General features: G+C 34.2%; 2 protein-coding genes and 1 pseudogene across 2 annotated transcripts; 2 read left to right on the forward strand and 1 right to left on the reverse strand.

Annotated features, from left to right (window-relative positions):
- The first annotated feature begins 6406 nt into the window (after positions 1-6406).
- Positions 6407-7657, forward strand: LOC149033829 (uncharacterized). The gene is made up of 2 exons (XM_089171932.1): positions 6407-6474; positions 6526-7657. Exons 1-2 carry the CDS (start codon positions 6407-6409, stop codon positions 7655-7657), a joined length of 1200 nt encoding a protein of 399 aa, XP_089028058.1.
- A 309-nt stretch (positions 7658-7966) lies between these two features.
- LOC107073735 (uncharacterized) lies at positions 7967-8680 on the forward strand. The gene is made up of 3 exons (XM_089172423.1): positions 7967-8137; positions 8237-8486; positions 8541-8680. The coding sequence occupies exons 1-3, from the start codon at positions 7967-7969 to the stop codon at positions 8678-8680; spliced, it is 561 nt and encodes a 186-aa protein (XP_089028549.1).
- Positions 8681-10012: 1332 nt separating this feature from the next.
- Positions 10013-11945, reverse strand: LOC149033830 (protein FRG1-like; annotated as a pseudogene).
- Between the last annotated feature and the right edge of the window lie 364 nt (positions 11946-12309).

The following is a 12309-nucleotide window of genomic DNA, read 5'->3' on the forward strand; positions in this document are numbered from 1 at the left end:
TCCCACGTATTTCAACGTGGTTTCTGCTGTTATCACGCAGTTACGACTGACGATTGCGAACGGCCGCGTATATCGCTTGGCATGAGTGTCGAGCAGGAACGACCTCTGACGTGTCGCGCTATAGTTTGGACTAGCCCAAACTTACATCCCCCTCCTTTGACACACGTTACAGGAGTCAGGAGTTGGGAAATAGGGAATCATTTTACTCGCATGATACACGTTTGACTCCGGGGTTTTAAATCCCGAGTCAATAACATACAATAAATCCAAAATTTTATGTTTTATTTTAAACGGGCCCACTTTGACCGGGTCCAGTTTTTTCCTATTTAAACGATTTCCGTTCTGAATATAAACCAGATCACCGACTTTGTATGTTATTTTACGCTTATGTTTATCATAATAAACTTTGTTTCGTTCATGAATTTTTTGTGCATTTAAAAATGCTATTTTTCTATTTTTATCTAGATTTTCCAAATTGTTTTCGTTTAGTTCTGAAGGGAAAAAAGATTTATCAATTCCGTTTAGCAGATAATTCGGAGTAAATTTTGTTGTGCTGTGTATCGTATTATAGTAGTTCTCTACACATTTTTCCGCTATGACTGACCACGGCCTATCTTTATTTTCAAAAATTTTACACCTAATTGCATTTACTAATGTTTGATTTGTTCGTTCGTTTTGCCCGTTTGAAAAAGAGCAATCTACCGCGGTGAAAATGTTTGTTATGTTTTCTGCTTTTAGAAATCTTTTAAATTCTTTTGAGTTTATTCCAGCATATTGGTCAGTTAGTAGTAATTTTATTTTCCCCCTTTTTTGAACTATTTTTATTAAATTTATGAAATCTTTTGCCGACTGCGTTTTTGAGGTCACTACAAAAGCGTAATCGTGAAATGATCTACGACTAAGTGTAAAAATTTTTTTGGTGACTTTTTTCCGCTGAACCCTCCTATTGTATCCAAGGATATTATTTGAAAGGGCTCCGACGCTGGGCCTAATTGTGAAAGGGGTTGCATAAAGTTTCCGAACCTCGATTTATTTCTTATACATGTATCGCATGCTCGGCAAATAAGTTTTATATGTTTATGCATATTTCCAAAATAGTATTTTGAAGTTAAAGTCAGAGTTAACTGCTTTACTCCAATATGGCTTTCATTGTGAATCTTTTTTATCAATCAAAATCCTAAACTTTCCGAAATCCATATTTTTTCTTTGTTGTTTAGAATTTTATAACAAATGTTATTTCTTTTTACTATTTTGTCTTCTTTTTTTTATATTTAATTGTTTTTGATCGCTTATTAATTCTTTCATTGATAAAAAATTTACTATTTTGATAGCCGTTTCACTGCTTATGCTTTCATCTAGTACCGGGTTTCGCGAAAAGCTATCTGCTTCTGAATTATTTTTGCCCGGGTTATACTTGATTTCAAAATCAAAATTAGAAATGTAATTTAATAAAGCCAATAATTCAGGATCTTTGCTCTTTTTCACATTAAAATTTTCCAGCGGTTTGTGGTCTGTAAATATCGTGAATTTATTTCCTATTAGTTTATATTGCCAATATAAAATACACTCTTTTATTGCCAGGACTTCCAAGAAAATAGCGCGTTTATTTTCTTGTGACTTTGTTAATTTTTTTGAGAAAAAATAAACTGGTTTAATAGTGTTATCTTTCTGAGGTTGTTTCAAAACTGCCGCTACTCCTTTTTTAGATGCATCAGTGAAAATGTATATGGGAAGTTTTGGGTCAAAAATTGCCACTATCGGCTCAGAACTGAGATAGTTTTTGTTTTTTTTTTGAAGCTGTTTTCACATTCTTGTGTCCATTCAAATTTTACATTTTTCCTAAGTAAATTATGTAGTGGTTCTAACTCGATCGAAGCTTGTGGTATATATTTTAAATAGAAATTTATTTTGCCCAAAAGTTGCCTCACATTTTTTTGATTTTGCGGTGTAGGAAAATTTTTAATTGCGATCAAATTATCATTTAGGGGTTTTACCTCATTTTCTTTAATTTCATGTCCTAAATATATAACCGATTTTTGTGCAAATATGCATTTTTTCTTATTTATTTTAAAACCCGCTTTTTTAATGGCTATGAGAACTTCATTAATATGCCGTATATGATCTGTGTATTTTTTTGAAAAAATCAAAATATCATCGATGTAATTAATCGCGAGAGTTTCGAGATTATTTTTCGCTACTATGTCACTCAGAATTCTCTGAAAAATAGCTGGAGACGATTTTAATCCAAAAGGCAAACATTTCCATTGTTAATGCCCGTTTTGGGTTATAAACGCGGTTTTAAATCAATCTTTTTCTCTAATCGAGATTGACCAGATGGCCGAGTTTATATCCAATTTCGAAAAAATTTTGCAATCCCGTACTCTAGTTAATAGATCATCAATAATCGGAAAAGGATGGCATTCTGGTATTATTATTTTATTTAGTTCGCTGTAGTCTACACATAACCGTGACTTTCTCCCTTCTTCCTTCTTCAAAACAAGAGTTACCGGGGATGCGAAAGGACTAGTGGAGCGTTCAATTAGACCTACTCTCACTAACGATTTTATTTGCGAATTTATTTCTTCGTTATTCGCTATAGAACATTTGTACGGTTTACGCGCAATGTATTTATTTTCAATAAGCTTTATTGTCGCTTCGTAACCTTTTACTCTGCCTACTTCGAATTTGTCTTCTGTAAATAACTCTTCGTGTTTATTCCACACACGTTCCTAAGAACTTTCACTGTTTACAACAGTATTCGTTGATATATACCCTGTGTTCAAATTTTCCTGTACGTGGTATTTCTTTGTATTATTTTGAAAAATTTTCAAATTCTCATCCTGACAAAGTTTAAATTCTTTTATTGCATCCAAACCTAACAAAATGTCATCATGGAAAGAGTCACTTTTTACAATATAAAAACATATTGTACTTGAAATATTAAAGATCTTCGTTTTTAAATTTATTGAGCCTAACGTATTCGTAGTGCCCGCAAATGTATTTAGTTTATTTTCCCCACTTACTTTTTTGTTTAGTTTTAGTTTTACTATTGTATCGTAATTTATTATAGATACGATCGCTCCCGAGTCATATACCGCAACTACTGGCGTATCCTCGATATTAATTCTTAATCTAATAAGTGGGGTCGCAATCCGTTTTTTGACTCATCCGAAAACGCTACACTTACTTCGATCTCTGTGTTATTTATTAATTTTATTTTATCGTTTCTTTATTTCTCTTTATCAGGGGGTTTTGACCTGCCCATATCTTTCGAATGATATCTGTTTGGGAATCCTTTTTTTATTGCCGAGGCAGCACGGTTTTCTCTCTAATCTACTTTCTTCAGAGATTTTCGTTTTTGAGATAATTTTCTTTTCTCTTTCTATGAAACCTTCTAACTGATTTATAAGTGTCATTAAACTATCAACTGTATTTATATCTTTCCTATTTATTTGTAATTGAATTTTTGCTGGTAAACCCAAAACAATTTAATTTATTTGTGTATTTTCTAAAATATTAGGATCTGTGTCTAAAAGCAGATCTCTCTTTTTTAGCGCGTACTCTAAAAGCGACCCATTTAAATAACGAATTTCATACGCATACTTTATTTCTGACCACCCTATAACGGCAAAGGTATCTATAAATGACTTTTTCCAATGTTCCCAAGGTCGTGTGATCATGTTTACTTTTAGGAAACTGTTAAACCAGTCAAGAGCGGGGCCCTCCAAAAAAAATCTCAACGTTTCCGCGTAATTTACTTCCTTACATCCTAAACGAGTGCATTCGCTCACAAAAAAGATCCATAAATATTGTCGCGTTCTGGTTTTTTCCCGAAAATTTTCCTAAAACCATGTTCTTTACTCGTGACGAATTTTTTTCATGCGAAACTGACTCAAGATTTTGGGTGGAAACTGGACTAGGATCGACATATGCCCGACACTCATCCAAATACATACCATCGTAACATACGTTCCCCTCTTCATCCAAGTATTGTCCCTTTAGCTTATCAACTAGAGAAATCAAGACCTTCCGGAATTTTCCACGTGTTTTTAAATTCTTGACTATATTCCTTACAATCTTAGTTTTAAAAAGATTTGGGTGATTCTCCTTTGTTGAAAGGTGTTCCGAAAATTCGTAAGTCGTGTCCTCTCCTTTTAAATGAATAGTGCGGACTCTCAAAATGGTGGATTTTACGTCCAATGCCTCTGAGACAAAGCAGAATCTTGCTCGAACGACAGCCATTTTGTGTTGTTGATTTATAAGAAAATTTCCTTTGTCTTACGAAATTTGGAAACAACGTCACCAATTAATTGTACTGCGGTTGATGCTAGTAATAACTGAAATATATTTACACTATATACATATACAAAAAGCGATTAGAATAATTATAATAGAAGATTTTACGCTGGATTACCTGAATCAACAACAAGTACAGCTTTACTTGATTATAATTATTAATATATAAATATTAACTAATTATTAAATTTACAATTGAAAATTATAATATTGCTTGGTGATAGACACCATGAATCTCCCACGTATCTCAACGTGGTTTCTGCTGTTATCACGCAGTTACGACTGACGAGTGCGAACGGCCGCGTATCTCGCTTGGCATGAGTGTCGAGCAGGAACGACCTCTGACGTGTCGCGCTATAGTTTGGACTAGCCCAAACTTACATATATTTCTCTGTCTGTCTGAAACCACGCCAACTATCACCACAACACACCCCCACAATAAGATTTTTTTTAATCATTTTATTATGTGGCATTAAAAAATACATACAACCCTTAATTTTTACTCTTCTATCACTAACCCCTGGTTTTTAATAGTCATTTTAATAATTTTATCATTTTTTATTCCGCTCGATAACATCAATTATTATCACTTGGTAAGTTATCCCCTCCATGTGTCTACTGGTGTCACTTCTCCCCAGTAAACAGCACGGAGTAGGGATGACAACGAAGATGGTTTCCTATTTCTCTCAAACAATAAGCCTTCTCTCACTCTCTCTACAGTTTTCGGCTATTATTAGTTTTTATGCGTCAAGCGTAGTAGTAAAACATTTTTACTATCTCAGTGTAACTCTCATATCAAATAAATTCTTAAGTAACTTTATTATTTATTTATTAATAACTAATATTATTAAATATAAATAATTATTAATAACTAATAAAATTATTAATTTTGAGTGTAATTCACACGATCAGTTAATTAAGTGATTTACATAACCTCTAAAATACTCAACACGTGTCACGAGCTCCCGCAAACAACGGCTATTGAGTTGTAAGTATAAATTATTGTTATACGTTTATTATAAAATAAAAAATTATTCTTTCTTATTTATAACGAAAATATTGTTGGGAATGGTGAAAAATGAATTCGGTGAAAGTTAGATTTTTATTACAATTGGGAAATTTTTTTTTGTGTTTACTTATAAGAGCTCTAACTTCTACAGAATTTTTTTTTACTATTTCTAACAATATGTATTTTCGATATAATTAAGAAAAATAAAATTATTCGCTTTCGTGAAACTATCTAATTTTTACATGTATATTTAACGTAAACAAAGATAAAATAAATTATTAATATAATAATATTTATCATTAAATAATTCAATCAGTTCTATTTATGTGTTTTGTATTGTACAGTGAACAATGCCAACAAAACGCAAAGGGGCCAATTTGAGCCGTGATACAAATAAATGTAGAAGCATTTGAAATAGAAGAGTCCAAAGAACCGAAGAACAATTTCAGGAAGAAAATACTGGAGCGCGTGTGAAAATGGCGCAATTGCGTCAAGAACAATTAGATGATACACGAGCTGAACGCAATGAAGTCATGAGATTAGAACAACGACAATCAAACCGTTTTACTGTTAATAGACGCAGAGCAATTGACCAACAACGCTAACAAGCACATCGAGCATTTGTAGCTAAATCATTCCTGCGTCTAGCATTCCAGTATGAGCTCGATATTGAATATTATGCTCATTTAAAAGTGGTAATTGGTGCTATGGACAAAGAATGCCCATATTGTCATTCTTTGAAATTCAAAAATGAACCATCCGGGATGTGTTGCGCGTCAGAGAAGGTGCAACTACCTGGAATTGAAACACCACCGGAACCATTGAACGGTTTGCTTATCGGCACAGATCCAGATTCTAACGTGTTTCTGAAGACCATTCGAACATTCAATTCATGCTTTCAAATGACATCGTTCGAAGCAACAGAATTAGTTCAAAATACTAATGCAAATGGTTAACAATAAAATTCTTCATTTAAAATCAGAGGCCAAGTTTATCATAAAATAGGCTCATTGCTGCCAATGCCAAACGAACAACATAAATTTTTACGAATCTACTTTATGGGCGGCGAGGACTCTAGAAGCGCACTAGCCAATCGGGTGGATGCAAGTTGTGGCTACAATACCCTTGATTTATTCTTTGCCAGTCGCATCGGATGCTCTACTGAATAAGTACAATGAACTGTTGAAAATATTCAAATCCCACATGCACAAATTATAAAGCGATAATCACGCTATTGGTATTAATCCTGATAAAACACCAGTTGGAGAACACATTCGTAGATTCAATGCACCAGTTGCTGACGACATTGCTGGAATCATGGTTGGCGATCGTACAGGTGCCCGAGAAATTGTGATTCGTAGGAGAAATAATAATCTTCAGTTCATTGCTGATACACACCGTTCAAATGACGCTTTTCAATATCCGCTAATCTTCATGAAGGGACAAGTACCACGCTATTTCACATGGGCTCAAATAAAACAATGGATACCCCGCAAGCCAGGCTCACTAGTTGATGCATGTCCCAATTTATTCACATCAAACGCTTTGGGGCGAGTATTTACAGTGAATCCCAGACAGACTGAGTGCTTTTATCTTCGACTGTTGTTGGTTAATGTTACTGGCCCATTGTCATTTCAAGATATACGTAAAGTGAATGGGCAACAGTATCCAACGTATAAAGATGCATGCCTTGCACTCAGCTTGCTAGAAGATAACAACCAGCGAGAATGTATGCTTGCTGAAGCAACATTAAACTGTACAGCAATACAAATTCGTCTACTATTCGCTATAGTGTTGACTACATGTTTTCCAGCCCGAGCAGAGATATTGTGGGATAATCACAAAGATTTAATGACTGATGATATATTGCATCAACATCGTACACGGTGTAACGATCTAGCGATAACATTCAGCGACGATATGTACAATAAAGCATTGATTGCTATTGAGGATCTTTGCATTATCATTGCCAACTTACCACTCAGTCATTTCGGTATGAATTCGCCAAATCGAGGTGCAACTGATTTAATGAACACTGAAATAAATCGTGAACTGCAGTACAACACTGTAGAAATGGCGGCAATTTTTACTCGCAATGTCCCACTAATGAATGAGGAACAAAGAACCATTTACAACCGCATTATGCTCGCAGTTTCAGCAGGACAAGTTGGGTTCTTCTTTTTAGATGCACCAGGTGGAACTGGCAAGACATTCCTTATTTCGCTAATTCTCGCTGAAATACGATCAAATAATGGCATTGCATTGGCCGTTGCATCATCGGGCATTGCGGCAACCTTATTAGGTGGAGGCAGAACAGCTTATTCAGTATTTAAGCTACCACTAAATATTTAAAATAACCCTGACGCAGTGTGCAACATAAAAAAACAATCGTCCATAGCCGCAATGCTGAAATAATGTAAAATTATCATGTGGGATGAATGTACCATGACACACAAACATTCGCTTGAGGCGTTGAACAGGACATTGAAAGATATTAAAAACAACGACAAACTATTTGGTGGCACTCTGTTAGTCCTTTCAGGTGACTTCAGACAAACACTTCCCGTCATTCCACGTTCAACATACGCTGATGAAATCAACGCCTGCTTAAAATCATCGCCATTGTAGCGTAATGTTGAAAAAGTACAGCTAAAAGTAAATATGCGCGTTCAAATGCTTCAAGATCCATCCGCTGAAACATTTTCAAAACAACTCTTAGATATCGGCGATGGAAAAACCACTATAGATGAAACTGAATGCGTAAAATTACCGACTGATTTCTGCACAATCATTGAATCGCAAAATGCTCTCATTGAACAAATATTTTCCAAAGTACACACGAATTACATAAATCTCGAGTGGCCTGCAGAAAGAGCAATTTTAGTGGCAAAAAATGTGGACGTTGACATTTTGAATCTGAAGATATAACAGTTATTACCAGGGGACTTGGTATCATATAAATCTATTGATACAGTTTGCGATGCCACTGAAGCTGTAAATTTTCTAACAGAGTTTTGGAACTCACTGGATTTGCCAGGCATGCCACCGCATAACTTACAATTGAAGGTTGGATCTCCAATTATTTTTCTTCGTAATTTGAACCCGCTACGGCTGTGCAACGGTACGCGATTAGTCATTAATAAATTAATGAAAAACGTTATCGAAGCTACCATTTTAAATGGCAAGTTTTAAGGTGAAAATATATTAATAACATGAATACCTATTATACCCACAGATGTGCCAATTCAATTTAAGCGTATTCAATTTCCGATTAGATTGGAATTTGCAGTAACTATTAATATATCCCAAGGCCAAACAATGTCTGTTTGTGGCTTAGATTTGAGCACACTATGTTTTTCACACGGACAATTATAATTATTACCTAAAATAAATTATAATAAATTAAAAAAATTAATGTTTGGTGTTTTGTTATTTTTATATTCCTTCATCGTTCACAGCGCTCCATGCCTTTTTCACTCATATACCACATCCTTACACACTTCCAATAAGTTAGTTATTTTTTTTCTACACTAGAAATTCTTTAGAAATTATTTACATGGCAAAACAACGTTTGCTGGGTCAGCTAGTAATATTGTAAAGCTGTTGACTGCATGTGTTAATTTAAATATTGGGTTGTCTAAAAAATTTGTATCAATTTATATTTTTAATGTACATGTAATATGTACAAAATACTATGGCACTAAGCCGCTTTAATTTTGAAAGTGATCTAACATAAGTCCATTTTTCATAATAAATTGCTCATTTATTTCAAAATTGACTCCAATTTATGGATAACTTAATGATAAAATTACTGAATTGCCTATTCAAATATTGTATTACAATTTTAATGAATACATGTAGGAAATTTTATTTAGGGTGAGAGGTGCGAGGTGAACATACACTAAGTTTAATCCTACTAATAAGATTTATTTAACCCATTGCCGCAAATGACGGCTATAACCGTCCGATCTTCGTATTTCTAAGCACGATCGTCAAATAAAAGTGTGCGGCAATGGGTTAAAAAAGGTATTAGAAAAAGTACAATAATAGTTTCACAATCTTACTTTTACAACTTAGATGAGCGACTGTATTCTTACAACTGATAGCGACCTTTAATACAACTGCGACTGTTACGACTGATGACTAGCTACAGCTACGACTATGACTGCTAACTTCTTATTTCTTTCCACGTATTTTATATCAGAAATGACCTACACACCTTTGGAGAGAAGAGGAGCTTACGAATCTTATTGACCAATAGCATAAGTATCCAACCCCATAGTCCACCGACGGGTACAGCCTATGGTTTTTGGTAGTTGGAACTATGCATAAAGAAACTTCATCTAGAACATCGGAATGTTATCTCTTTTTATGATATCGCATATGTTTACATAGGAATCCGAAATTCTTCAAAGGGTCCCGACACTGCACAAAGGGTTTTTATTGCACCAATATATCCTGATAATTCTTAGGTTTGTTTATGGTTTTAAGGCCATCCTAATCTTTTCTTGTAGTCTCTGAATAGAGTTTTTCTTTCTAAAAATTAAATTTAAAGAAAAGAACTGTGTACTAGTTTTTTGTCTACATCTTCGACACTTAAAACTCTCCTACATACATAATGTATAAATATGTATATATAGTATACTGAACAGAATTTGTATCTAGGCAACCTAAAAATATGTATATTACCATTTTAATACAAATAATCTATTTGCAATAACGATCAGCTTTCATTTCACTCCTTCGATCTAGTAAAGTTTCATGTAAATTCCTTTCATTTTAGCTTTTCGATCAGAAGGCAGATCGATCTTCTTTATTTATTCTTAGTTTTCTATCTTGAAATTTTGGAAATTTCCGTCTGTAACATAATGAAACATTTATTAGACTATTTATTATATTAATATTTATATAGATATACTAATTATATGAAAATTAATGTCATATACTTACACATAGTTTACTTCTACATCAGCAAAATAACACACTTCTTCTTTTGGAATATCTAGATATTAGGTTTATTGTCACGTTCTATAATACTTCTTATAGTAAAATATTCTGATAAACCCGCTATTTTACTTTGGCAAATAACATCGTCTTCGTCAGTTACAGAAATGAAATTTCCTATCATATTACTTAATATAGCAAGTTTGTCACTTTAAAAAAATTTAATAAATAAAAATTGGTTTCCATTGTTGTTCAATAACACCTATTGCATTACTACGTCCAACAACAAGACCATTTTTGTCAACACCAAGATATTTACCATACCCGATTTTAACGCTATTAAATTGTCGCTTATACAAACTGCTGTTAAGATTTTTTCGGGACTAGGGCCTCTCGCAATCTGCGTGAGGAGCACTAAGCGTAAAAAGCTCATTATCAAGAGCTTTTATGTAGGTTTGTTTTTTAAACTCAATAACTACTGTACCAGTTATTTCTTTGATACTATTAGTCTTCCACCGACCACCTATTAAAAAAGAAATAATCTTTTTAAATATACCTTTATCCCTTTGATATAATAACAATTTATTAGGACCTTGAATAAGTTCTCGCTGTTTAAAAAAAATAAAAACTTTATTTAAAATATAAGGAACAAAAACGTTTTATTGAAAGTATGGCCTATCCCTAAAGACCACTTTTTTCCATCTTTCTGACAGTATATGAATTCCGTGTTGGAAAAACGACATGTCTTTTGAGGCTATCCAAGAATCGACCCATTTTTTAGCTTCTTGGTAAGAATGAAAAACGCTAGTCAGCTAAGCCATGTGCCATCGAACGGAATAGGTGAAAATCAGAAGGAGCTATGTTAGGTGAATACGGCGGGTGGGGTAGAACTTCCCATCGAGCGTTTTCAGGTTGGTTTTCACTGGTTTTGCAACATGAGGCCGGGCGTTGTCATGTAACAAAATCACTTTGTCGTGTCTCTTCTCGTATAGCGGCCGTTTTTCTTTTAGGGCTCGATTCTAACGCATCAATTGAAGTCGATGGTGATCCCCCGTGATAGTCTCATTCAGTTTGAGCAGCTCATAATTAATTAAACCTTGCTGATCCCAACAAATACAGAGAAGAAGCTTCGAACCACGGATATTTGGTTTTGCAGACGATGTTGATGCATTAGCAGGTTCCCCCAATGATTTTCTACGCTTTGGATTATCATAGTGTATCTATATTTCATCGCCAGTCACGATACGGTGCAACAAATCTTTTCTTTTCTGCCGTTGAAGCAGTAGTTCACACGTAAAAAACGCCGTACGATGTCTCTTGGCTTCAATTCATATGGCACTCAATGTCCTTGCTTCTGGATCATTCCTAACATTTTTAAACGTTTTGAAACAGTTAACTCATCAACTTGTAATGTTTGTTCAAGTTCTGCTAGCGTCTGAGATCGGTCTTCATCGAGTAATTCCTCCAATTCTCTGTCTTGACATTTTTTTGGTACGCCAGAACGTTCTTTATCCTCAAGTTCAAAGTCATTATCTTTGAAGCGTCGAAACCAGTCTCTGCATGTAGTATCTGACAGAGCATTGTCACCATAAGTCTCAACAAGAATTCTATGTGCTTCAGCTGCTGATTTCTTTTGAACAAAGTAGTGCAAAAAAATTCCTCGCAAATACACTTTAGTTGGCACAAAAGTAGACATTTTTAAAACTAATAAAAAATTACTTTATTTACACTAAAGTGAACTATCATACAATGAAATTTTAGGTTAGACACATTACTTTCTTGCAAGTGCGTTACCATTCAAAATTTCAAGCACGGAGTATTGTTATTGCCATCTTTGATGAAACAGCGAGAACTTACTCAAGGTCCTAATAGTGACAATAATATTTCAAAATATAATAAACAAATTAAAAAATAAATCCCTGTGTTGGTCCTGGGGTAGAATAGACCGAAGGTATTTCCTGCCTGTCGTAAAAGGCGACTAAATGGGAATCTGGTGATGTTAATGATCAGGGACCCTATAAACAGGCAACCCTGAAAAGCGAAGGGCCAGAGTCTTTATA

The sequence above is a fragment of the Polistes dominula genome, unplaced genomic scaffold (assembly GCF_049000335.1).
Source record: "Polistes dominula isolate Pdom_NZ unplaced genomic scaffold, Pdom_raw_medaka contig_333, whole genome shotgun sequence".
NCBI lineage: Eukaryota > Metazoa > Arthropoda > Insecta > Hymenoptera > Vespidae > Polistes > Polistes dominula.